Source organism: Petromyzon marinus, chromosome 33 (assembly GCF_048934315.1).
Source record: "Petromyzon marinus isolate PM22_M1 ecotype Great Lakes invasive population chromosome 33, UKy_Petmar_22M1.pri1.0, whole genome shotgun sequence".
Lineage (NCBI taxonomy): Eukaryota > Metazoa > Chordata > Hyperoartia > Petromyzontiformes > Petromyzontidae > Petromyzon > Petromyzon marinus.
In genome coordinates, this window is record NC_133699.1 from 8,892,458 (window position 1) to 8,917,588 (window position 25,131).

Genomic DNA, 25,131 nt, shown 5'->3' on the forward strand with positions numbered 1-25,131 from the left:
GACACAAAGCCAATCACACAGCCAGAACCATCGGTACATCGAGGCTAAGGGAGCAGAAGTGGCCATGTTAGTGAGACCCCGGCCCGTTAATGCAGAGGCACCTAACAGGGCAATGCAACTTAGAGAGTCGGAGACAACAACCAAACGGCAGGGAAGATTGGAAGCACCACAGCAAGTTACAACTTTGCTTGGTTAATAACGTCCTTCCAATGATTGCTCAGCTTATACCCATCATCTCGGTTTAAATTGTCTGTGTTTATATATCTGGATGGCTTCATGGACAAATCTTTGATGGTAGCCCGAAGGTTTACAGAGTACCTTGGTCTCAGAAAAAAACAATATCGTGCTAGCCCACAGCGTTATAACAATGGTCAGCCACGGCAGAGGTATTGGTTCTGCCGTGTTTCAAATCTGCCTTGTGTTCGCAAACACGGTCCAAGACATGTCGTTTCGTTTCCCCAATGTAACTGCTGCCACAGACACAACTTAGTTTGTAGACTCCAGGGTATTGCATGTCAGGAATGACACCCTTCACAGATGGGATCAAATCACGGATTTTGTGCACTGTATTGAATCGGACCTGGATCTTATGTTTGTTTAAGATTTTGGAAATATTTTTGGTAAGAACTGCTATGTATGGCAAGGTGATGGTTTTGATTGGGTCATCAGTTGGTTGTCTCCCCATGCTTGGGGCTACAGCTTTGCGGATTGTGCGGTCTGAGTATCCATTCATGTTGAGGGCTTGGTGTACATGCTCCAGTTCATTGGCTAGGTGGCGCTGGTCAGAGATGCAGCAGGCCCTGTGGTGTAGTGTTGTGATGAGGGAGTTCTTCTGGGCCGGATGGTGGTGGGAGTCAGGCTTTAGATAGGAATCCGAATGGGGGGAATTCCTCTCGACGGAATGTCCCAACGAGCTGAGCAGCAATCTGAACTTGCATTGAAATTCTCGTGGTAAACAAAAAACGCAAAAAAATACCGCTCGGCTCCACTACGCGCCGAGTGATTGCTGTGAAAAATTCACGACTGTTTATACAATAACGTCTTCGTCTTCTTCGTCGTCGTCTTCCTCTTTGTCTTCTTCTTTGTGGTCTTATTCTTCTTCATTCTTCTTCGTCATCTTCTTCTTCGTCTTCTTCGTCTTCATCTTCTTCTTCGTCTTCTTCTTCATCTTCTTCTTTTTCGTCTTCTTCGTCGTGGTCTTCTTCTTCATCTTCTTCGTGGTCTTCTTCTTCGTCGTCTTCTTCTTCTTCTGGGTTACTGAAAGGGCGCTTTATTGATGATGCGGAGTCAGAACCCTGGCCGTGCCGGGCGGCCTCTTGCTCACATCGCCTCTAGTGCCTGCGTGTGTGTGTCCTGAACCGCAAGTTGAACTTCTTTCGCACCGTGCGTGGCCGCCAACCATGCTCATCGGAGAATGCGGGGGAAGGACAACAAACTAAACAGACGGAAAAAAACCCCAACAAGCTACACACAAATCCCTGCTACTCGAGGCGATGACAAGAGTTGTTTGTAAACTCTCTTACGAATACCCTTTCGCTCAAATAAATACTACTTTCATTTTATGAAGCGTCATTCATGCGAACTGTATCACATAACACTCTGCATTAATTATATGGAATGACCAAACTATATATTATTGTAACTTTGCATCGGGCTATGAATAATAATAATAATCATGATGATAAAGCAGGGTCCTGAAGTTGTCCTAAGCACGGGACGTGTCACTAGACCCTGCATCTTTAGCCGAGACGCGGTGTCACTGTCGTGTCAAATCTGTACAAGGTGTCACTATCGCGTCAAGTCTACACGCTGCGTCACTCTCCGGCGTGGCCGCGTGGCGTATGCGCAGTGCTTTTGCTTGCAGACTCCCTGGCTCCAGTGTCAACGCTGGCGTTGCTCCGCAGGACAATTCAAACATGTTCTGAGGTCGACTTGGCTCCACGTACTAAACAGTGGTTCGTCATTATTAGTTGTCTGCAAGTGTAGATGAATCACTGCTTGCTGGTGCCCAGGATAAACACTTTTTACACTTTGGCGCACGTCCGTTTGTCGAACGTCGTACGCAGCCAACTGTGCTAATCGCAGTTTGCGGGGGAAGGACAACACTCTCAAAACACAAACATCAGTTCTAAAGAATCCCATCGAATGATCGCACCAACTATGTCACCTTACATGGATCGGTCGAGATGAGGTCCACGATCGACTCAGTCGATCAGCTCACCGAATCCTTAAGGGGGGGTGGGTACGCGGTGTTTTATATATATTTTACTATTTTATTGTTTCTCTTCAACGTGACTTTACCGAAAGAACTCAGAATATGGGGGTGGGTACCTTGAAAGTCAGCGTGGTGGATTCCACCCGATTCTCGCGTCTCGCATGAGCATTGTGTTCAGGAGCTAAATGCCAATTTAGAGGTCTCCTGGCCTACGACAAGAGGGCTTTGGCAGAGAGAGAGAGTTTGTGTAGCAACGCTGTGCATCCTCCTCTGTGTAGTTTAACTACGCAGTCCAGATTTTGGGTTGTACGGCCACACTCACACTCCTGTGGCTCGCGTCTTAACATTTCAACTCACGAATGAGACGTGTGGTGATGCTCTGATGCCATTGCCACTGGAATGTCGGGATTTTGTTCAAAGTTTGTATTCTTTTTTTAAAACCAAGATTATTAGCTGTACACGCGGTTTGGAAAAAAAATATTTTACCTTTGGTAGAACACGGGAAATATGAGTCAACTATAAACTATTTTCCTTTCACCACATTAGGTCCACTGAGTTATGTAAGCTTCTTTTTTTCCCAGAAGAAACCTGGCCACAGATGATAGCTCCCAGAAGTCGAGGGGAAAACCAGAGGACCCTGAGAAAAATCCACGCGACCGCGGGGAGAGAAACACGCAAACTCCAAATATACAGCAGGCAGGCGTCAGTGTCCGGATCGAACCCACAACCTCCTATATACCAGGCGGGGGTGGTTAACGTCTCGCCACCACGACGGGAAATCGAGACGGACATCCCCAGGACGGACAAAAAGCGGGCACGCCTCAAGTTGAGCAGCAGGGACACAGAAAGAGTGCTGGGGGCAGGAAGGGGACGAGGAGGGGGAGACAGAATGACCGAGCCAAGATTCCGTGGATGATGAGAGGATGATGTTGAGAGGGAGGGTGGGGGGGAGAGGGAAAAGAGACAACGAGGGAGCAGAAGAGAGATGCACGGAGGAGCAGCATCTGTTTTCACAGGGGGCGGTGGTAGGGGTGAGGAGAGAGGTTCATAGTGGATTTACGGGAGGCTTGAGCTGAAATGTTATACGTATATTCTGATAACGTCCATCAAAACTGATTATTTTTTGTACCAAATTAACAGCACGGAGAAGCTCCGACGCCTTTCAGACGGGAGGAATGCGCTCGGAACGCTCCCCGATGATGAGCAGGAATGGCAGGAGAAACACTCAGGACGATATTTTTTCATTAAGACACATTCCACTTTTTTTTTCCATCGAATATCCCCCACCCCCACACACACCGTCCAAAAGAGAAACCGCCCGGAGCGATTTGCAGCGCCAACAATTGCTCGACGCAAGACGCCTGCGCGCGGGGCCCGTCGAGGCGCAATGGTAAAACAAAGTCAAAATGCGTCGACTGTTCTCGCGCAATTGTGCGAACAATTTATCGCTTCTAGATTTGAAGCTTTCGTGACTGCAAGGATCCATACTCTTTGGTTCTATTCGGTAAAGTCACGTAGGTAAAAAAATTAAAACAACAAAAATCACGACGTTTCGGCCACAACACAAGCGGCCTTTATCAGGTGAAGGGACCAACCTGTCCAGCGGACAGCGTTGAAGTGAAGAAAGCCAAGCGCTGGTCGCCTCCCTTTATCGCTTCCCGGTCGCAGTTGGATTCGTAGGAAGAGGTTTGACTGGGCCGCGGACTTCATGGAATTGAGAAAACAGAGTGCGGTGTCAACGGAGCGAAGGGGCGCGTGGACACGCACCCCCCCCCCCTCCCCATGCATAGGTTGTTTGACCATACTTCCCCAATGCTTATCAGTGCATGCCGCGTGCATCGTGACGCCGTTAAGGGAGGCAACAAGCTAATCTCTCTCTCCCTAATCTCCCCCATTAACACAGCTGACGTGCCTACGTCCGTGGATGGAATTCCTTTCCAGCTAAGACCCCGCTTGCCTGCCCATCGCCACAAATATAACCTCTTGTTGTAACAGCTCTCTCGATGCTTCAGCAGTTCCACTGCTGGATCGTATTATTTTTTTCCGCCTGAGGACGACCGCTTGTGTTGCGATCGAAACGTCGTGATTCATTTTATTTGATACCTACGTGACTTTACCGAAATAACTCAAAGAGTAAGCGAAGTATGGCTTTGCGCACAAAAAAACACTCCTGTCCTTCTGCCTCCATCTGTCCCAGGGCACGCCACAGATCGTCGCCGAGACTGGAAAGACGCCGTCCACCGATCGCTCTGCGAAACTCGCCATCGCAGCTCGCCGATACCAGCGACTGAACTCACCACGCAAATGTTTGCGTGTGCGACCGAGACGCGACCGTTTCTGCGAGAACGCCGTCGTTCTTCTGGTGGGTGGTAATCCACCTCCCTCCTGCACGCTCCTCGAACTTCTGACCCCTTGCAGTGCCGTCGCCTTCTTGGTCGCGCGTTCGCCTTCCCAAGTTATTACGCGCGTCGGGGTGGCGGTGGGGGGGGGGGTGGAGGAGATACGGCAGAGAGCTGAGCGGCAATCTGAACTTGCATTGAAATTATCGTGGTAAACAAAAAACGCCAAAAAAACACCACCATTCGGCTCCACTACGCGCCGAGTTATTGCTGTGAAAAATTCGAGACTGTTTATGCGGCGACGTCTACCTTCTGCTTCTGCTCGTGCATACGCAGAGCCAGCAAAACTACAATTTCACATTCAGGGGGTCAAGTCAGATAACCACGTCAGGACCGGCGCAGTGTATCGCCGCCGTTTTTGTGGATCGGGGCATTGCGTCGATGGTACGCTGTAGGGTCAGTAGCATCGAGCACCATCATCTCCTCCATCATCCCGACGGGGAGAGAAGCGCTGTCCGCACGGTGACTGCTGCTGTCACCAGAGCCAGACCACGGATCGCGTGATCCGACGCTGCCACCCCCCTCCCTGCACCGCCGATTCGCGGGCAGCATCGAGGACATTCGCCGAGCCTGCGGAGAGGCTACTGAGTATGCGGAGTAATAACCCCCACGTACAATGAGACGTATAATGTTGCTCGGTTCACTTTGACATGTGACAGAAAACACACACAGATCACCGTGAGCACCACTAAACGCACCGTACACAACGCATCATCACCAATGCTAAACTCAGCACACAGCTCACCATTATCATTTTTTTGCAGAATTTTGCAATATAGAGAAGTTTGTTGTGAAAAAAGAAAACGAGTTTATATTTGAGTAATTATTTTTTTCATCACGTGATGATAAGTGCTCGCTTCTTTCTTCTTTCATTCGGCAACACTTTTCGCACAATGTGGAACGCGCCGCTATAACGCACACAGCGCACCGCTATAACGTGGAACTCGCACGGCTATAACGCACACAGCGCACCGCTATAACGCACACAGCGCACCGCTATAACGTGGAACTCGCACCGCTATAACGCACACAGCGCACCGCTATAACACGGAACTCGCACCGCTATAACGCGGAACTCGCACCACTATAACACGGAACGTGCACCGCTATAACACGGAACGTGTCACCGCTACAAAGCGGTTTCCGAGCGGTCGTCGGCGAACTGCCTTCTTGGGCTGTGCGGCGTAGCGGTACAGTGATACAGTACGCGGATTGATTCGGTGTCGCTGTGGCGTACCCTCAGTTCTTTGTCCCGTCATCTCCGCGTGTGTACATCGCATCTCGCCGAACTTCACGGTTATGTTATTTACGGGGGACATTTTTTTTTATTGTCGCTTGACGCTTTTTTCGATGAGCGCGGCATCGCGCCTTCAACTGTGCAGCGGCGCCTGGGGGCGGGCGTCGTGAGCCAGCGCCTTGGTGCTGGCTCGCGTGCGATTGTTCCCGCCGCGGTGGCGAGATGTTGCCTCCCTCGCCTCGTACGCAGGAGGCCGCGTGCTCGATCACGACCCTGACGCCTGGACATCTCTCCCTGCGGTCGCGTGGATTTTTGTCCGGGTCCTCCGATTTTCTTTTTTCACCTCCACGTTTAGAAGCATGCTGGGTGGGGTGGTATTTGGCTGCGAGAAATTTCCACGTGATGATAATTATCCCCTTCTGTTGAGCTATCATTGGCGAGAAGCCAGGTCGCTTCTGTTAAAGAGCTACAGTATATAGCTCAGTGGGCCATTACCTGGTAAAATAAATAAAAATTGGGGGGGGGGGGGGTCAGACATTTGTGACGATGTGTGACGAAGGAGGGGGGGGGTGAGAAATGTGACGTCACATAAAAATTCGCAACTTTAAATAAATATAGACAACACGTTCTACTTAATTGAATAGACTTTTTAATAAATGTTTTCGCCTACAACATCAGAGTGCAGCGCCACACGAAATACGCACTACAATGACAATAGTTTAAAGCGATTTGAAGCATGTTTTATTTTTTGGGGGGGGGGGGGGGGGGTGGGCAGAGCTTTGTGACGTCATATTTGAGGGGGGGGGTCTGACTTTTTGTGACGCCGTGTGGCTAGGGGGGGGGGGTCAAAAATAATCCAAAATCGCGTGACGTCATTTATGGACGGCCCCTTTCTTGGGTTAGAACACGTAAATACATAAATGTGTCGTTAAAGCCGCCACCACCCGACACAGCCAACTAGTAAGGGTTGTCCAGTAAACAGAACGTGGACAATTCGTCACTAGTACAGCACTAACCGGTGTGTTGGACAGCAAATCCACAACATTTACCATCTGAGCACGACGTTTCGCCAGTGATTACAACCGGCTTCATCAGGCGACATCCAGATTTGTGGTGAAGTCTAACTCTTTCGTTCCTTGAATAGAGGCGTAGACGTGATGACGTCACTTGTGAGCCCTTCACGTGCGAATGGGAGAGAGGGTGCATCTAAATTACAATGGGTAACCATTGCAAGGTTGGAATTGCCCGATGATGCTGGAAGTATTTACCAGCGAAACGTCGTACTCAAACTGTAAATGTGGATTAACTCTTCAACACACCGGTGGGCTGAAGTAGTGAATTATTTGTCTTTTGTCAACGTGACACTTTTTTGCTGATTGGCCGTGTCGGGTGGTGGAGGGTTACGACACATTTATAAATAAACGCGATCTAACCCAAAAACCTTTATTATGAATATTATGAATTATGAAGGTTGGGTTATTCATATGGTAACCTACGTACATGATGCATGCGCATTGTTGGTGTACCTCGTTAGCGTGCAATGCAATAGCAGTACCCGTTTTTGTCTGGTGGCGGGATTATATTTACGCGACCTAACCCTTACAAAAAAAATCTATGTTATGGATGATATTGATCGCGAAAGCCTGCTACGTGTTGAACTGAGTTTTATAGCTCATGAGTCGCTTTGCCGTGGTGGTCGTCTCTTGTTGACAGGTCGCACCCATCGACGGCCGCACGACACGATGAGGAAACGACTCTTGCTTGAAGGGCACCTGGCATGCGCGAATGTCTCTCACGGCTGGCGTGCGTCAGATTATATAGAGGCTAAGATCCCCCCGTATAGCCTTAGCGGACTGTAGGGGCAAGTGCTGTTAGCGAGCATATATGAAGGCCGTAACGGTACACGAGGGGGTGGGTGGCCAGCACCACGCCCGACCGCCTTTGTCTCCCCGGTGGCGATGTTTACACACCGCACAAGGTTCTCATTTGAGGCTGAGTCGACCTAGGGGAGGCCCAGGACCGGTTTAGATAATCGTCACTGGGTGTTGGCCGTGAGCGGGAATCGAACCCAGGACGCCGGGTTCGTAGCGCAGCGCGCGAACCGCTCGCTACTCCACCGCTATAGAGGCACGCACACACACACAGACACCCACCGCTATAGAGGCACGCACACACACACAGACACCCACCGTTATAGAGGCACGCACACACACAGACACCCACCGCTATAGAGGCACGCACACACACAGACACCCACCGCTATAGAGGCACGCACACACACAGACACCCACCGCTATAGAGGCACGCATACACACACAGACACCCACCGCTATAGAGGCACGCACACACACAGACACCCACCGCTATAGAGGCACGCACACACACAGACACCCACCGCTATAGAGGCACGCACGCACACACAGACACCCACCGTTATAGAGGCACGCACACACACAGACACCCACAGCTATAGAGGCACGCACACACACAGACACCCACCGCTATAGAGGCACGCACACACACATACACCCACCGCTATAGAGGCACGCACACACACAGACACCCACCGCTATAGAGGCACGCACACACACAGACACCCACCGCTATAGAGGCACGCACACACACAGACACCCACCGCTATAGAGGCACGCACACACACAGACACCCACCGCTATAGAGGCACGCACGCACACACAGACACCCACCGCTATAGAGGCACGCACACACACAGACACCCACCGCTATAGAGGCACGCACACACACAGACACCCACCGCTATAGAGGCACGCACACACACAGACACCCACCACACACATTTACTGTCAACATAAATGTGACGCATGCCGCGAACTGTTTACCAAACGCCGGGCATGCGACGCGTCATTGCCACCACGATCGTCGTGATTGTGGACTTGTGATTTAACAACAACAAATTTGACGTAAGAAAAAAAACTCACGAAACTTTTTTTTCTCTCTCGCAAAAATGTACCGTCATTGCTTTTATTGATCGCCTCGTCTGGACTGATTTCCCCTACTTTCGTCGCCCTCGTGCGAACAATGTTTGATTGTTTAATCTCTTTATACATTCTTTACGTGACCTCAAGCTCCCGCAAAGCACGTGATTTGTGTGTGCCCCCCCCCCACTCTGAACCCCTTCCCTTCTCCCCACCGCTCCTCCGTGCAGCTGCGTGGACCCTACGGTGAACTTCTTTCGGTGAACTTCTTTCGGTGAACTTCTTTCGCGCCGCACGTAGCCAGCCGCGCCTATCGGAGGTGCGGGGGAAGGAGAGCAAACTGAACACACGCAAAAAAAAAGCAGTTCTTAAGAATTTATTTTATTTAAAAGTGCACAGCTTCTAGTGGCTTCCTAATATCGGAAGGAAGAGCTCATGCTCTTTCCTGCCTCCCCACCTCCCACCTGCCGTCATCATCATCATCGTCTTCTCATCCTCATGCCCCGTCCTGACCCCAGCGCTCTTCCTCCTCCTCCATCCCTCCCGCCCTGCCGCTCATCCTGAGCCGCGGCCTCCTCTTTGTCCGTCTTGATGGGGGTACTTCGGTGCCAGCGTCCCTTTCCTGTCCCCTTCCTTTCTCTTCTCCCATCCATTCACATCCCACCCCCTCCACCCATCGACTCGAGCCCTCTTCCCCGCAAGGGGCGGTGCCAAGGGGTAACGACGTGCAGAATAGAGCCCGCGCGTCGCACGATCGTTTCATTTGCGACGGTAAATAAGCAACTCGGCAAAAATAAGCGACTCGCGCAAGTTCACGCCACTTGACACAAGCATCGTCATCGTTTGACGTCGTTATCGTTACAGGCCGCACGGTGCTGTTGGCCAATGCCTCGAGTGTGTGTTTTGGTTTTTGTTGTTGTTTTTCGTCCAATGCGGGGAGATGGAGTGACGGAATCAGCTCCCGGACAGGTTTCCCGAGCGGATTGTTGTTATTGTTGTTATTTACATCGCGGGATCGTGCGAGACAGCGACGGCTTGGGGAAGGCCTTGGTCCAGTGGCTTTTATTCGGAAGCCACTGGAGCTCGGCACTTTTAAATCATCTAGTTGGAAAACGAATTTCTTTAAAACTGATTTTATTGTGTCTCATTGTTGTTGTCCTCCCCGCGCACCTCCGATATAGCACGGTTGGCTACGTACGGCGCGAAACAAGTTCTTCAACACACATGCAGTTGTGGATTTGATTGATCGTGGCTGGTGATGGTGGTGACGATGATCGGGGAATTCCCAACATTTGTAGCTCTCCGCGACCGCTCTGCTCCGCCAGCGATAGGCACTCCCACGCGAGGCTGCGTCCCAACACAGCCCCCCTCAACTTCCTCCCAACGCAGCCCCCCTTCAATTTCCTCGCAACGCCCGGATTCATGGGTAAACAAAACACTGATGCGCGTTTTTCCCCTTTCCCTGGGGCTAAAGCAAACGCCTTCGGGCCACGGAGGACAAAGATGTTACGTGGCCTCCACCCCCCTCGACCCCCCCCCCCTCCCCCTGCGGATGTGTCGCTAATGTGCTGTTGTGGGGAGCGGTAGCGCTACGAACCCGGCGGCCCGGAGTTCGATTCCCGCTCAGGGCCAACACCGGTGACGATTATTTGAACCGGTTCTGGGCCTCCCCTAGGTCGACTCAGCCTCAAATGAGTACCTGGTGCGGTGTGTAAATGTCGCCGCTGGAAAGACGGAGGCGTGCCGGGCGTGGTGCTGGCCACCCACCCCCTCGTGTGCCGTGCCGGCCTTCATAGGTGCTGCTCGCTAACAGCACTTGCCCCAACAATCTGTTCAGCCTAAACAGGGGATCTTTGTCATTGTCTTTGCTGTTGTACAAACACGACCGGTGGAGTTGCAGTCGTTCAAAAGCTCTTCCCTGCCTCATTACACGCGAACGAAGTTCCACACACATACACGGGCGGAGTTTGGACACGTTTATTCGTTTATTTTAAGAAGTTTACAATTAAGATTAAAAAACACATTCATCACATGCACCCTCGATTCCGAATGGCGAGGAACAAAGCGAACCACTTTTTGCCTTACCCACCCCGCCCCAAACATAGAAGTGAAACTCAGCCCGATGCACAACGCAGACACACATACACGCGTGCGGAATTGCCTGCTGCATTTCTGTTTGAATGTCTCGAGTCTTGGGGGGTGCCGGCGTTTGTCTCGCTCCGCTCGGGGCTTGGTGGACGCGGCGCGGTGACCCCAGCGGGGTAGCTCGCGCCTTCGCCCCCGCTTGTTTCAGGAGTTCACGGGGGTTTTTTTTTCTCGTCGAACCGCGGCGGCCGCCCTGGTTAATACTCGGCGGCGGTGTGTGTCAACCGTTACAACAACAAATTACTGGACGTTAAAGATCCCCTTGACGTCATTCGACGCGAGTAAGCCATCGTGTTCCGGCGTTACGGTTAAAAAAAAAATGTTTAGCCAAACTCAAAGGAAAACCGGCAAATTGCTCATTTTGGATGACCAACAACCTCAATGAAGACCTGACGAAAGAACAGCTGTGGTTTATCTCCCCTGCCCGACTACAGTGGAGGCCGCTCTTATACAACCGGTGCCCCGACAACGCAGGGAAGAAGAAGGAGGGGTGGGGTGATTTCCTTCGAAAATGGAAGTTCAGGAGACTCCACCAACCCGTGAATGCGATGCCAACCATCAGGCGCATCGCTGATGACTGCACCAATGAAACCACGCGACCCTGGTGGAACGAGTGGACCACTCCACTCAGATACCACCCCGGATTTGGCCGTGGAATGGCTCACGACATTAAGCGTATAACGGCAGCGCTGCTATTCTTTTTCAAACGCCATAAGAACTAAATAAAGAGAGAAAACGCTCGCACGAAGCAGCGATCCATGCGCACTGTGGATAGCTTTAGAAACCACCGCATGCAACACTTCCTAAAATCCAACGTCACTTACAACGAGTTCATTAATGTTCAAACTCGCGGCCAATATCGCCGTTCCCGAAAATGCAACGTCCTTCCTTCCTTCCTCCTGCGAGACCCTGAAGTTTTTTGCAAAAGTCGACATCCAACATCCTCGGACTCGATCTCACCGTTGAATCCTCCCCGCCTACAATCTATTCGCGTCCTTCCCCCTCGGTCGCCACCCCCCCCTCCCCTCCCCCGGATGCCACTACCCTGGCAATGTGGGTGCCCCTGCCTGCCCTCCTCCATCCCCGCGCACGTGCACCGACTCTTCCTGATTACGTCTGCGAATGACCAAAAAATGCATGCAACGTGACTTTACCGAAAGAACCAAAGAGTATAAAAAAAAGGCTCATTGTTCATGGAGGAAATTCAGAACCTACGTGGATGAGGGTTTTTTTGTTTGATAATGTTCTGCTTTCACTTACGCCGTGCCCCTACTGGACATCTATAACAAAGAGACGTGGAGCTCATCGGATTCGTCCAGTGAAAATACATATTCTTATTCTGATTAACTGCGGCTGCTGTTGGGTATTACTGCAACATAGAACATTACGTAACCGGTGATAATACGTAATTATAATTTTCAAACTTTGACAAAGCCGCTGCTGGATGAAGGCCTTCCCATTTCGTGTCAGTCGTGGGAGTTGTTCGTCCATACTTCGCCACGTTCGTCAGGGTGGAGTTGGTGAAGAGGTGAAGCCAGAGAGCCGGTTTCAGATGTCATTGGCCACTGATGTTAGCCCAGGGCCCAGAATTCAACTCAGGGTGGCTAGGTTAATCGTGCAGTGAGTCAAACGCTTCATTAATCGCACTGCGCGATATTAGAATTAGCCTCCCATCGTCCGGTATCCCATATAAGACTCGGGTTGCACCATTACATAAACCTGTTAACGCTTATCTATTACACCCCCACGTTAATAGCATTATGTGGTGATGATGCTGCTGCAGCTTCTGAGTTGGCAGTGATGCCAAAGAACAAATAACAAAAAAACGCTTTCGTCAATAACACTGTTTCCTCAAGATGAAAAAAAAAACAATGTAGATAACGGGCGACGTTTCGGGCAATGACCCTTCTTCACAGGACATAAAAAACCTCACCTTCAATAGCACTGTTTGTTGCCGCTGCCCGCTCGGCATCGTGTGCCTGTGGGCACTGTGCTTCAGCATCGGTGATTTAAACGAGGCGCGAACAACCCCATACCCAGTCCCCTACCCCCGGTATTGTTCGCAAAGAGTCACATTTTCCGACGTCGCGTTCACGTGTCGCTCCGCTCTTGTTAACATCGTAAACCAGCGGGCGGGGGGGCATGGGGGGGGGCGGCTGAACACGCCTCCCAGCGAATGTCACCACCGCCACGGTTTACAAACTCTACTGCCATTGTTTACACGCGAACCGCGATTTATAGCCAAGGGCGACCATCGCAGCCACCTTCCGTGACGCCGAGAGGCGCCGTGGGCCAGGGGAGGCTGGAGGAGGGGGTCGTAGCTGCAGCCCGAGGGCCTCAGACTTTGAGGTTTTCCCTTCAACCCCCCAAAAGATCATACAGAGCCCCGCTTTTGTAATGGTTGTGACACAAGCGTTGCACTCCAGCGGAGTGCTCTGTAACTGACGTGGCGCCGAGGACCAGGTGCGCCGCGGTGTTTTCTGAATAAAACGAAAGAAGCTCGCTGCTCGCAAGCCAGGACAGACGAACTCTCCATGCCGTTCAGTGGCCGATTCAGCACCCCCCCCTCCACCCCGCCCTTGCCTCCAGACCTCCCCCCCAGATAGCCGTCAGCTCCCATCGTCGGCCCTCTCAACTCCCTCGGTCGCGCATGCAAACACGTGTGTAGTGGAGGTCCAGCGAGTTCGACAGCGAGTGCCGTGGAATGTAAAAAGGTTGCGAAGCACAGTAGTGAGATGATGATGATAATAAACTGATCGTACACTTATGATGATGATGATGATGACGATGGGAGTGACTGACATCGTCGGGCTTGGGTGGTTGTAAAACAGTCAATTTAATATACTAATCGGAGGGCCTCCCCAAAACGATAACATCGAACCTAACGTGGCCCCCTGACTGCACTCAAAACTGTTCGGTTATTTTTGCTTTCACAGATTTAAACAGAAAACCGCGTCTAAGGGCGCACAAGCAATCGCTTTGCATGGCCACGCACGCGCGCGCGCGCACACACACACACGTATACACACACACACACACGGACGCACACGCACACACGCGTATACACACACGCACACAAGGCGCGCTTGTTTAGTTTCGAGCAAATTCCAAAATGCCCACTCGACGGCAGCGAGAGTAGCACAGCGCTGTGTCGACACTCATCCAGGATACCCCTCCCCCTAAAGCCCCCCCCCCCCCCATCAACGTCCGTGTTTTGACAACGTTATTGATAGGAAGCGACCGCGCTTCGTAAACCGAGCGTCGAGGCGGATTGATGACCTTAGGAAACGCGCGCACGACGCTCGACTCGCTGCGGAGCTGCGGGTGGAAATCGCCAGCAAATGGTCTCGAGGTGTCAGCCGAAGCGGACCGCGGTGTGGTGGCCGCGAGGGCCGAAGCGAGCTCAGCAAATATCATAGGCGCCCCACCTAAGCAGCTCAAGGGGACCGTCGCAATCAGCTCCCCATGAACTTAAACTGGTCAATTAATTTAACAGGCTAATCGAGCCTTCTTCTCTTAGTCTCACTACGTCCGTCTCTGAACGTTGCATCCATCTCAGCTGAACACGTAGCAGGCTTTCGTGACCAATATCATCCGTAATAGAGTGGTTTTTGGGGGGGTGAGATCTCGTAAATATATAAATGTGTCGTTAAACCCGCCGCCACCCGACACGGCCCGCCACCACCGACCTTCCAAGACAACCATCTCACCTACCTCTCTGCCCCATCGGTATCTCTCTTCTCTCAGCTGATAATACCGATATATTTTGCCCAACATTGTTGGCACACCTATACCCCTTTGTCTCGACATCTTATGCAGTCTCGCTGCATGTAGTTTTTAAATTGAAATGTCAGGTGGACCCCAAATTTTAGTTTCTGCTTCGGGCACGCAATTGGTCAGCGCCACCACAACCACTGAAATATACCTACCATGCATGTGTGTGTATGTGTTGAACTACTTTCGCATTGTACGAAGCAAACCCGTGCTAATCGGAGGTGACATGGTCTATCCACTGTTAGACGAAGACATCTCCCAAGCCATCACCACCTCTCGGGAACCTGCAATGTAATAACCCACAAAGCACTTGCGCGCAAACGGATTTCGTCGTTCGACCTCCCCGGTGGACGTCCTCAATTTCCCTTGCCCATCGCCCTTTCGGGCTTTCGCGACGTTTCCCGTCTACGCAGTTTGAATTGTCTCATCGACCCACTTACTGTCTTTGCTACTGTCTAATCCATGCGTTCCCGTTTTTGTCTCTGCGTGTGCTTCCCAGCTCTTGCCGCCTCTTGCCTTGCGCACTCTGTCGGTGTCTGCTCGTGTGCATACATATCGTGTAGTCACGACCGTGCTTCTGAACCAACCACTATTTTGTTTTGTTTATAAGCACATGTAAAATGCACGCGGATAACACTTTTTTCAGGGCGGAAAAATAAAAAAAAATATTCTATGCAAACATGGTTACAAGCTGCGGTCGCAATTCGGCAAATAGCTCAAGCGAAACAATCCACCACTTGTTTAAGTTTCCCAATCTGGACACCGTCGGAAGCTGGCCCGGGGCGGAACCCCAGAGTTGTGGCCGGGGGGTTGGGGTGCAGGGAGGAGGGGTTATACCCCCCCCCCCCACCACCACCCCCCGCCACCCCCGCTAAGGATGACGCGTGATCGCACTTAACCAAGAGGCCATTCATGCAGCGATCACTTTACGCGCCCCAGATAAGCAGCGTTACCCTGGTCAAGTGAGTGAGCGAGGAAAGAAGAGAGAGGGGAAGAGACGGCAGAGACGGCAAAGAGAGAGGCAGAGAATTTGATTTTCATCATCATCATCACCACCACCATCATCATCGGAGGTGAGTTGTGAGTTCAAGGCCTGCACGCAGCCGCGGTGCCGGGAGCGCGCGGCGTCTCGCGGCGCTCCGCTGATGAATCCGGGTCGCCCGTAAACGCGTCGTGGACATTTTTGAAAACTCAGATTTGCATCTTTTGATCCGAGCGAGGATGCATTTCGTGCACGCGCTTGGGGGCGCGGAGGTGGGGGGAGGGGTTAATTTAGAAGGGGGGAACGAAATGTGCGTTATCGCATTGACAATCTTCATATTGCGGGTTGGGGCCATCAATCTCCCACACAACTCCCACACACCATCTCCCGACGCAGCGGAGCCGGGAGCAGGATTCTGGCGGATGCCCTCGCCTGGTGTGAGAATCTGAACGTTCTCCCTCGCCAATTATTACAACAAATGCGTATTTTCGCATATACTTGCTGACTTATATTCATGCGATAATTGCGTTAGTCGCTTGCACTGATTAACGCCTTTCACAACTTCTCTCTTTTTGGGGGATCGGTCCCTTCTTTGATGGGTGACCGCGCACAATTATTGCACAGCGTTTTGAGAGGCGATTGTATGAATGATTCCTCTTCTGGCGAAATGGCAAACGAGCGCGTAAGATTGCAGTGCGAGCCATGCGGTCATCGCTCCGGCTAGTGGCGCGACTGCCGCTGTCGAATCCGACGGAGAACGGTCGCAGGGTCCAGATGTTGGCGATTGAGTCCACTCTCTGGTTCTGATGACCGTAGTCTCTACACTGTGTGGAGGGGTCATCGTTAATCGGGCAGCGCAGTGGCGAGTTGTTATCTCCTGCTATGAAGGAGGTCGTGGGTTCGATTCCGACCTTGACGATGCATGCGTATTTGGAGTTTTGCATGTTCGCGCGCTCTCTCTCTCTCTCTCTCCCCGTGCTCGCGTGGAGTTTTGTCCTGGCTCCTCCAGGTTTTTTTTGTCCCCTCCACGTTTAGAAACACGTGTTCGGAGCGTTTGGCTGCCGCACATTTCAACACGACAAGCCGCTTCGTTGAGCGATCAATTGTGGCCAGTTCGCGTCTGAAAGAAAAGAGCCGTGTCTCTGAGCGGGCCTTTCCTGGTACAATTAAATATCTATACATAGTTTCGAGTTAATAATGCCCCGCGTGTAGCAGAGGCGTTCACCGTTCAGAAGTGGTTGATGATGGGGACCACCAGCGATTTCTTGCACGAATTGTGGCAATATCAAATAAAATTGAACAAACCATGTGGCCACGTAGCCATACATAACTTGGTCTTCATCATGCTTTGTGAAGAAGATGATTTTTTTTTCCGTATGAAGCAAGTATTAAGTATTAATTGAAGAAAGTATTAATTACCTTTTAAATAAATAAATATTCCCACTCGTCTATTAATGTATTCACACACTTAGGTTTATTGGACGTTTAGCTCATTCAGCGAATGGGTTTTAGCATTCATTTAATTAAACTGCCGTTGCATTTTAGTTTCCATGAGTTATGGTTCACGCCAAGCGTTTGCTGCTGGGTCTTGTATACGGTGCTCTGAAATCCTCAATGAGAGGCGCATTGTACATTAACTAAATGATACGTATAATATAATAATGACTATCATTACTAAAATAAATATCGCTTCCTTACCCACATGTATCTAGTTTAACACAACCCACCAGCGTACAACAGGCGCATACGAGAAGAACGAATTTGATGTCATATTCACATTTCCCACAATGACTCTCACTGAAAATTTCGTGAAAACATCTTTGTTTTTGTTTAAGCAACTATTATTCATTTAACTTTTGAAAATGACTATTTACATTATTCCCGATGTTCACTTCGATAGGATTTCTGTAAAAAAAAAATCACAACGTGGCAAAGGGCCCTCTTTCAAGTCAGTCTTGAGACTCGGCCACGTTTGTGTATTAACAAACAAGGTATGCGCGTGAACTTCTTTCGCGCTCATTGGAGGACACAAACTAAATGTGAGAATAAACCCATCGCCTTACAAGTTTGTTCGTCTGGCTTCGTCCACGTTAGTCGCGGAACTGAGTCAGGACTGAATCTGTTGCCACGGTCTACGTCGTTCTCGCCATGTGTTTCAGTTCTGTGTTGGTTCAATTTCAATTTTGAATCCTCCCTATTTATTGATCTCCGTTTGAAGATAGACTGCGCTTTAGCAGGCTTTCACCAGGCAATACAGATGCGTTTTTCTTTTATTCAGTTGAACGAGGAAGAATTTAATATGGAGTGCCCTTGCCCATAACGCCTGGTGATCCAGCAGCATTGGTTTAACAGGCCTTGACTGCTGATGAGACCCAGAAGGTCAAAGCCGGTCCAGAGTGTGCTTGCTTAAAACAAACGATGCCGGAAAATATCGGAATGGAAAGGAAAGACGCTCACGGACCAACACGCGAGCATTTTATATTAACGTGGTGTGAAGACACGGAGCGCTTATTCTGCTTATGAATGCGTTTTACGCTCAATGTACCACGGCAACAGATGATGAGTTTGGGTACGGTTACATGAAGGTCATTAAATAAATAAATATTCTATGCACTAAACACATAACACGAATTGATGTACCGTGTACAACATTGGTATGCTAATCAGAAACCGGAGGTGGAGTAGTGGAGGCAGTGGTTAACGCACTGCAATCGGCCACATGAGTTCGATTCCCAGCTACGGCTAACATCAGTGGCAGGTGATATCTGATCATGTCATGGCCAACATCATTCACCAACCAGAGTGGTGAGTATGGTTAAACAACTCTCCCCCCACCATGACATGACTGACACGGCAACTGGAGGCCGTCATCCATCAGTGATTTGACAAAGGGCTTGAGTTAAGTTTCGTTGGCAACGACGTTGACACAGCGCGTGTGGGTGCGTGTGTGCGTGTGTGCGTGCGGGCAATCCGCCACGCCAGGTCCCGCGATGGACCTCGCCAGCTCCACCCCGACGGCGAGCGCGCACGGCGGCCTCAACGCGAGCGCCGTCTGCGACGTCGCCCCCTGCCCCGTGAACCTCACCCTCGACGCCGAAAAGTTCTGCAACGCGACCACCATCTGGGACTCCATCTACGTGTTCGTCCCCGCCGCGTACTACGTCATCCTGGCGCTGGGCGTCGTCGGCAACCTCTCCGTCATCCTGGTGCTCTGCCTGCAGGCCACCAAGCGCACGGCGGCGGAGATCTACCTGCTGAACCTGGCCTGCGCCGACCTCCTCTTCGTTTGCACGCTGCCGCTGTGGGCCATCAACATCACGCGCAAATACGACTGGCCGTTCGGCGACGCGCTGTGCCGCGCCGTCGGAGGCCTCGTGTACGTCAACATGTACGGCAGCGTCTACTTCCTGACGGCCATCAGCGTCGAGCGCTACTTCGCCGTCGCGAAGCCCATGTCGCTGGGCCTGCGACGGACTCGGTCGTGCGCGCGCCGCGTCTGCCTACTCGTGTGGGCCGCCACGGCCGTCTTCAGCTTGCCCGTGTTCGTGTTCCGCGGCACGCTCTTCCTCAAGGAGTACAACATCACGGCGTGCGTCAACCAGGCGAACACGGGCTGGCTGATGGCCAACTACGCCTTCCTCAACGTCGCCGGCTTCCTCCTGCCCCTCGGCGTCATGCTGTTCTGCGCGTGGCACATCGTCCAGGAGTTGCGCAGGTCCTTCCAGAAGACGAGGCAGAACGAGAAGAGGGTGACCGTGCTCATGTGCGTCATGGTGCTCGCCTTCTTCATCTGCTGGATGCCCGTCCACTTCTTCCTCTTCCTCGATTTCCTCATTCGACGCGATGTCATCACGGGCTGCGACGCCACGGAGGCCATCGAGGCCGGCGTCCAGATCCTCACGGTAGTGGGTTACGCCAACAGCTGCCTCAACCCGCTCATCTACGTCTTCCTCGGGAAGATGTATCGGGAGAGGGCCTCGCAGATCCTGCGCCGCGTCGCCGCCTTCTTGCGGAGCTCGTCGATGCAGAACATGAGCCAGTCGTCGCGATCGCAGAGCGTCACCACGGTGTTCCGCGTGTCGCAGACCAACCTCACGTCCGTCATTCAGTCCAACGTCGCAGCATTGTGAGCGACGCGCGTTCGTTTCAAACCGGCTCCGCTATTTCGACAAAGTTTGCGGTCCTGCAACTGCTCAATAAGTTTGACCGTGGATGAGAATTATCGGGGCCATGGTTGAGTCGTATTTGCCTGAGTGGCTGGGCTGCGTGGGGGGGGGGGGGGTCACCAAAATGACAAAAGCAAATCAGGACAGAAAGCTGAGGAATTGAAAAAAATACTGCCAAAAATAATTTCCACCGCAGTGCAAATCGGTTCTGGCAAATCAAAGAAGACAGTGCTGGCTGCGTTGATGAAGACGGGGGGGGGAGGCGCAGACGTGGGGAGCATGTAAGTGCAGTGGACTAATGGCTGCCCTCTGCTGCCTATATCACGTGTTACGCGCGGGTGTCGCTAACCAAAAACACCAGACGGTGGCGAGTTGTTTAGTACCTAGCGCTGTATGCTGAACGTCGTGGGTTCGATCCCGACCCTGCTGCCTGTTGTATATTTTAAGTTTGCATGTCTCTCTCTCTCCCCGTAGTGGCGTGGATTTTTCTGCGTGTTCTCCGCATTTAGAAACCGTGCGTTCAGAGTGTTTTGCTGCTGATTTCCACTTTCACGTAATAAGCCACTTCGTTGAGCTGTCATTTGTGGCCAGGTCGCTTCTTCAAAAGAGCTATACAACTCAGTGGACCTTACCTGGTAAAATATACTTATATATACACAGACGTTGAACTCTCCCACCTCTCTGACCTCGCTATGTACTGTGAAGGGTCATTGTCTGAAACGTCGCCTGTTATGTACTTCAAATGTTTAAGGCCACGCACTGTCATTGACGAATGTTTTTTTTCGTTATTTGCGGCAGTATCAACTAGACGCGACCTGGCCACAAATTAATTTTAACCGTTCTGATAGCTACAGGCGCAGTGCTGCTTGAAAACGAATTATCAAGTAATACCACACTTGTTTAACTGCATGCCGATACAGTTCCCTATACGTCAATAGTGATTAACTGAGCAGACAATAACAAGTATTGCGATTTCTTGCACCCAAAAACGGAAAAGATGTACACGCATGGCGTTCATGCATAATATACACGCATAAAGTATGTTAATTACGCTATAAATAATGGGATATCCATTGTAATTGATATGTAGACATTAACCCCGCCCCCACTCCTCTGGCCCTCGCACCTGATTGGCTCGCTCACAAGTGACGACATCACATGTATCCCTCTATTTAAGACCGAAACAGGAGGATGTGTCCACAACTCGGGCTGCCGCCTGATGATGCTAGTTGTAATTACTGGCGAAATCTCGTACTCGAATTGTAAATGTTGTGGGTTTACTTTCCAACACAGCAGTGTGCTGTACTAGTAACGAATTAGTACGTTTTGTTTACGTGACAAACCTTACTAATTGGCTGTGTCGGGTGGTGGTGGGTTTAACGACACATTTATATTTGTGAGAAATAACCCCCCCCCCAAAAAAAACCTATATTATGATTATAGTATCACCAATGCGTTCACAAACATGACATCGCTTCGCCGGGGTTTTTTTTTTGGTTCGGTGTCACGTGGCATCTGCCGCCGTCACTTTTGTTAGCGCCAAGATACATTTCTACACGGGCACGCGACGGCATGGATACCGCCAAGTCCAAAGAAGGGGACGAGGAACTGTGGTCAGAACGTTCAGGAATGCCGTCAAATCGGCAACTCGAGAGCGGTGGACGCGTTGGCCAAGCGGCCGCGCGCTCGCTGCAGAGATTCGCGCTGTCGCAAACGGAGCGGCCGCCTCGGGGCGCTATAGCCGCAGCGGCTCTGCGCGCCGTCCGCTGCACGGTGGAGGTGAAGGGATCCCGCGGGGCCGTTCGCAAAGGCTCGGCCATCGTGTGGCCGTGTAACGGTCCACATTCGCCGAATGCACACCTGTCAACCCATACGGTTTACCCCGGATTCTTCTACAGGGAAATTGAGTTTTCAGGTTCGTACGGCGTACAGCCGTTTCAATACGGGCAGAATATATTTTTGTGTATTTGTTTGTGTTTCTCCCTTGTGATGGGACTTTGTAGGATGGACGTTGAGATTTATAAGGGCACGGGGTGACCAGTAAGGTCTGGTCTATAATAGGGTAGGCACTGATAAGGGGTTGACAGGTATGCGAATGTGCAGATATCACCGGTAGATAGATGTACTCGTTTGCAATAGCAGCTGCCATCGCCCCCTGCTGCAAAAACTTGAGACTTGAGTGAGTCGGGCTCTCCTGGGCAAATACTAAGAGAAGAAGCCCAGATGACCCCCTGCAGACGCTGCGACACGGCGTGTTGTTTTCGGATAAGATGGGCATTTTCTTTCCCTTATTCGAATGTGAATCACGTGGGTAAAAAAAACAATCACCGAGCATTTATTTGCATGACATACTTTACTTTCATATGTGTACTTACTGTTTATAGTATACTCATTTGTTTTTTTTAATTCGTGTAATCCAATTACAACTGCTGTTTGTTTGTTTTCCCAAAATGGAACATTCCAGCCCATATTTATATGCACATTGTGCCTGTCTGGTCCTGATAAACTCTACTGCTCACTTTGCCAGCGGTTTTAACAATTGTGTCGAGTTGTGTGCTTAGTTTACAAACACAATGACGCTTCCGCGACCGATGTGATGATTTGTTCATTATAATTGTTTTATATTGTACGAATACACGATGGCAACAATCACCTGTCCAGGCCCTCACCTGTCCAGGCCCTCACCCTCTCCAGCCTCTCATCTGTTCAAGCCCTCACCTGTCCAGGCTCTCATCTGTTCAAGCCCTCACCTATCCAGGCTCTCATCTGTCGAGGCCTTTACCTGTACGTGACCTCACCTGTCCAGACTCTCACCTGTTGACGCTCTTACCTGTTCATGTCCTCACCCGTCCAGACTCACATGTCCATGCTCTAACATGTCCAGGCTCTCACCTGTTCAGACTGACGTACGAGGGAGTTTGAGCTCTAGTTCCACGCCTCAATCAAACATTGAGTACGATGCACGAAGTATGTGCACGTTATAAACTGTGACTATTATAATATTTAAGTGAAGCATTTGTTCACTGGATCACGGAGGGACGACCACAAAACTAACAGTATACTTGGTCATAAGCTTCCAATACATTAAACGTAATCTTGCAAAATGGTCTCATAACCGAAGCGGTGTCCTAGAAGATGTTCGATAACCCACAGATGCTCGCTTGCTCTCAGATTACAACTGTATTGAGAGCAGGAGGATTAAGTGGATCAAAGTGAGTGAATTATGAAGTTCATTATGAGGCCATCTGCGGAGAGACGATGCAATAAGTGCAACCAGTGTGGGTTACATGGACAATTGTTTGTTTTCCAGAACAGATGTTAAATTGAGATGTGATTGCATTTCAAAGCGCTAATCCTCGATGTGACCGAGGTGGCTCAGAGGTCAGACAGACCATTGAGTTTCCTGGGTTCGAATCCAGATCCAGGCCAGACACATGCCAGCACGAGGAGTTAAACGTCGGAAATCAAAATAAGAAATTGCTCTCTACCCCCCCCCCCCCCCAAGCTCTGCGATCCTCGATGTATTAATGTATCGGTCAATTAATGTCCACGTGTGGGATTAAAACTGCCGCACCCTCAGAAGCCCATGTGTGCGAGGGGACAACACTCTATCCCATCTATCCGTCGGTACGCACAAGTGAAATATTAGGTCAGAGGGGCTCGTGGACAAACAAAAAGAGAGCCCGCGAAGGTAGGCCTCGGCAAGGTGAAAGGTCAAAACAACGAGCCTACCTTTATCCTACCTTTTACCTTACCACAATACAATCACTCTACCCTTACCTTTAACCCTTTAGCAAGGTAAAAAGCAACGAGCCTACCTTTACCTTTTATCCTTACCCCATACAAATTACCCGATTACAGGGTAATTACTGGGGTACTACACATGAAAAAGGTTTATAACAGGTAAATGCTAGATAGAGCGCTATATTTATCTCCATATATATAAAAGGCAAAGTTGTGAATATGTTTTTTTATGTTCAAAATGTTTAGCCTACTTCCCGACATGCAACAAACTGGAAATTTGCCATGTGGGTACTTTCCAGACAGTACACCATGCAAACATTATTAAAACAAAAAAAACACTTTTTTGGGGGGGGGGGGGGGAGCTCAATAATGCATTTATTTTTTGCACGCCAAGTGAGCTGTGACGTCAAATCTGCCATGTGACCCGCGCATGTGGAAGCATAACGCATTGTAGTGTAGTGGGTAGCGCGCTGTGTATGTGTCTGTGTGTGTGTCTGTGTGTCTGTCTGTGTCTGTGTGGAAGCGTAACGCATTGTAGTGTAGTGCTTAGCGCGCCACGCTTCGAACCCGGCGACCCGAGTTGGATTCTCGCTCACGGCCACCACCGGTGACGATTATTTGAACCGGTTCTGGGCCTCCCCTAGGTCGACTCGGCCTCAAACTATTAACTAGTGTGGTGTGTGAACATCACCACTGGGGAGGCAAAGGCGGCCGGCCGTGGTGAATCCAAGTCCCGGGCGAAGCCGGGTAGTACAGCTAGTCTATATATATAAAAGGGAAATTTGTGAATGTGTGTGTCTGTTTGAAATGTTTAGCATACTTCCCAACATGCAACAAACTTGAAATTTGGCATGTGGGCAGCTTCCAGACTGTACACAATGCAAAAAGTATAAAAACATACTTTTGTATTTGGGGGGGGGGGGGGGGGCGCAATAATGGATATATTTTGCACGGCAAATGAGCGGTGACGTCACATCTGTGATGTCACCCGCATGCGGCAGGGTCACGCAGTGTGCCTGCTGACGTCACACACCCCCCCCCCCCACCCTCCGCGTAGGCCGTGTATTAATACAAGACAAGAATCCAAGTCTCGGTATAGAAGACTCTCGATGATTCCAATTTTAAATGGAGGCCACGGACTGCGCCACGGAGCTTTTAGCGAGTGGTAAACAAGGTGTTTATGGTACACAAGGTGTTTACCGGGTAATACTTCGCGCTACCTTTACACTTTACCTTACCCCTTGGCATGTCGACACCTTTACCCTTTTACCCGGTAAAAAGGGTAAATTACCTTAGGGGCCGTCCATAAATGACGTCACGCGATTTGCCCCCCCCCCCCCAAAAAAAACATATTTCCATTTTGAAAATAAAACATGCTTCAAATCGCTTTAAACTATTGCCATTGTAGTGCGTATTTAATGTGGCGCTGCGCTCTGATGTTCTCGGAGAAATCATTTATTAAAAAGTCTATTTAATTAAGTAGAACGCGTTGTCTATATTTAAAGTTGCGAATTT

The 25,131-nt window shown here is 50.5% G+C and overlaps 1 protein-coding gene across 4 annotated transcripts in view; it reads left to right on the forward strand.

The window, feature by feature from the left end:
• Nucleotides 1-25,012, forward strand: part of LOC116948388 (B1 bradykinin receptor-like) — a 44,923-nt gene extending 19,911 nt beyond the window's left edge. For 2 of the 4 annotated variants that reach the window (XM_076071494.1, XM_076071493.1), the window contains 2 exons: nt 4,413-4,577; nt 18,689-25,012. In XM_076071494.1, coding sequence (XP_075927609.1) covers nt 4,520-4,577; nt 18,689-19,836 — 1,206 coding nt within the window. In that variant the 5' untranslated portion in view covers nt 4,413-4,519 and the 3' untranslated portion in view covers nt 19,837-25,012. Of the gene's footprint in view, nt 1-4,412; nt 4,578-9,035; nt 13,066-15,618; nt 15,798-18,688 lie in introns of those variants that run through there. The other 2 variants (XR_012945887.1, XM_032965011.2) reach the window with 2 other exon arrangements.
• The last annotated feature ends 119 nt before the right edge of the window (nt 25,013-25,131 follow it).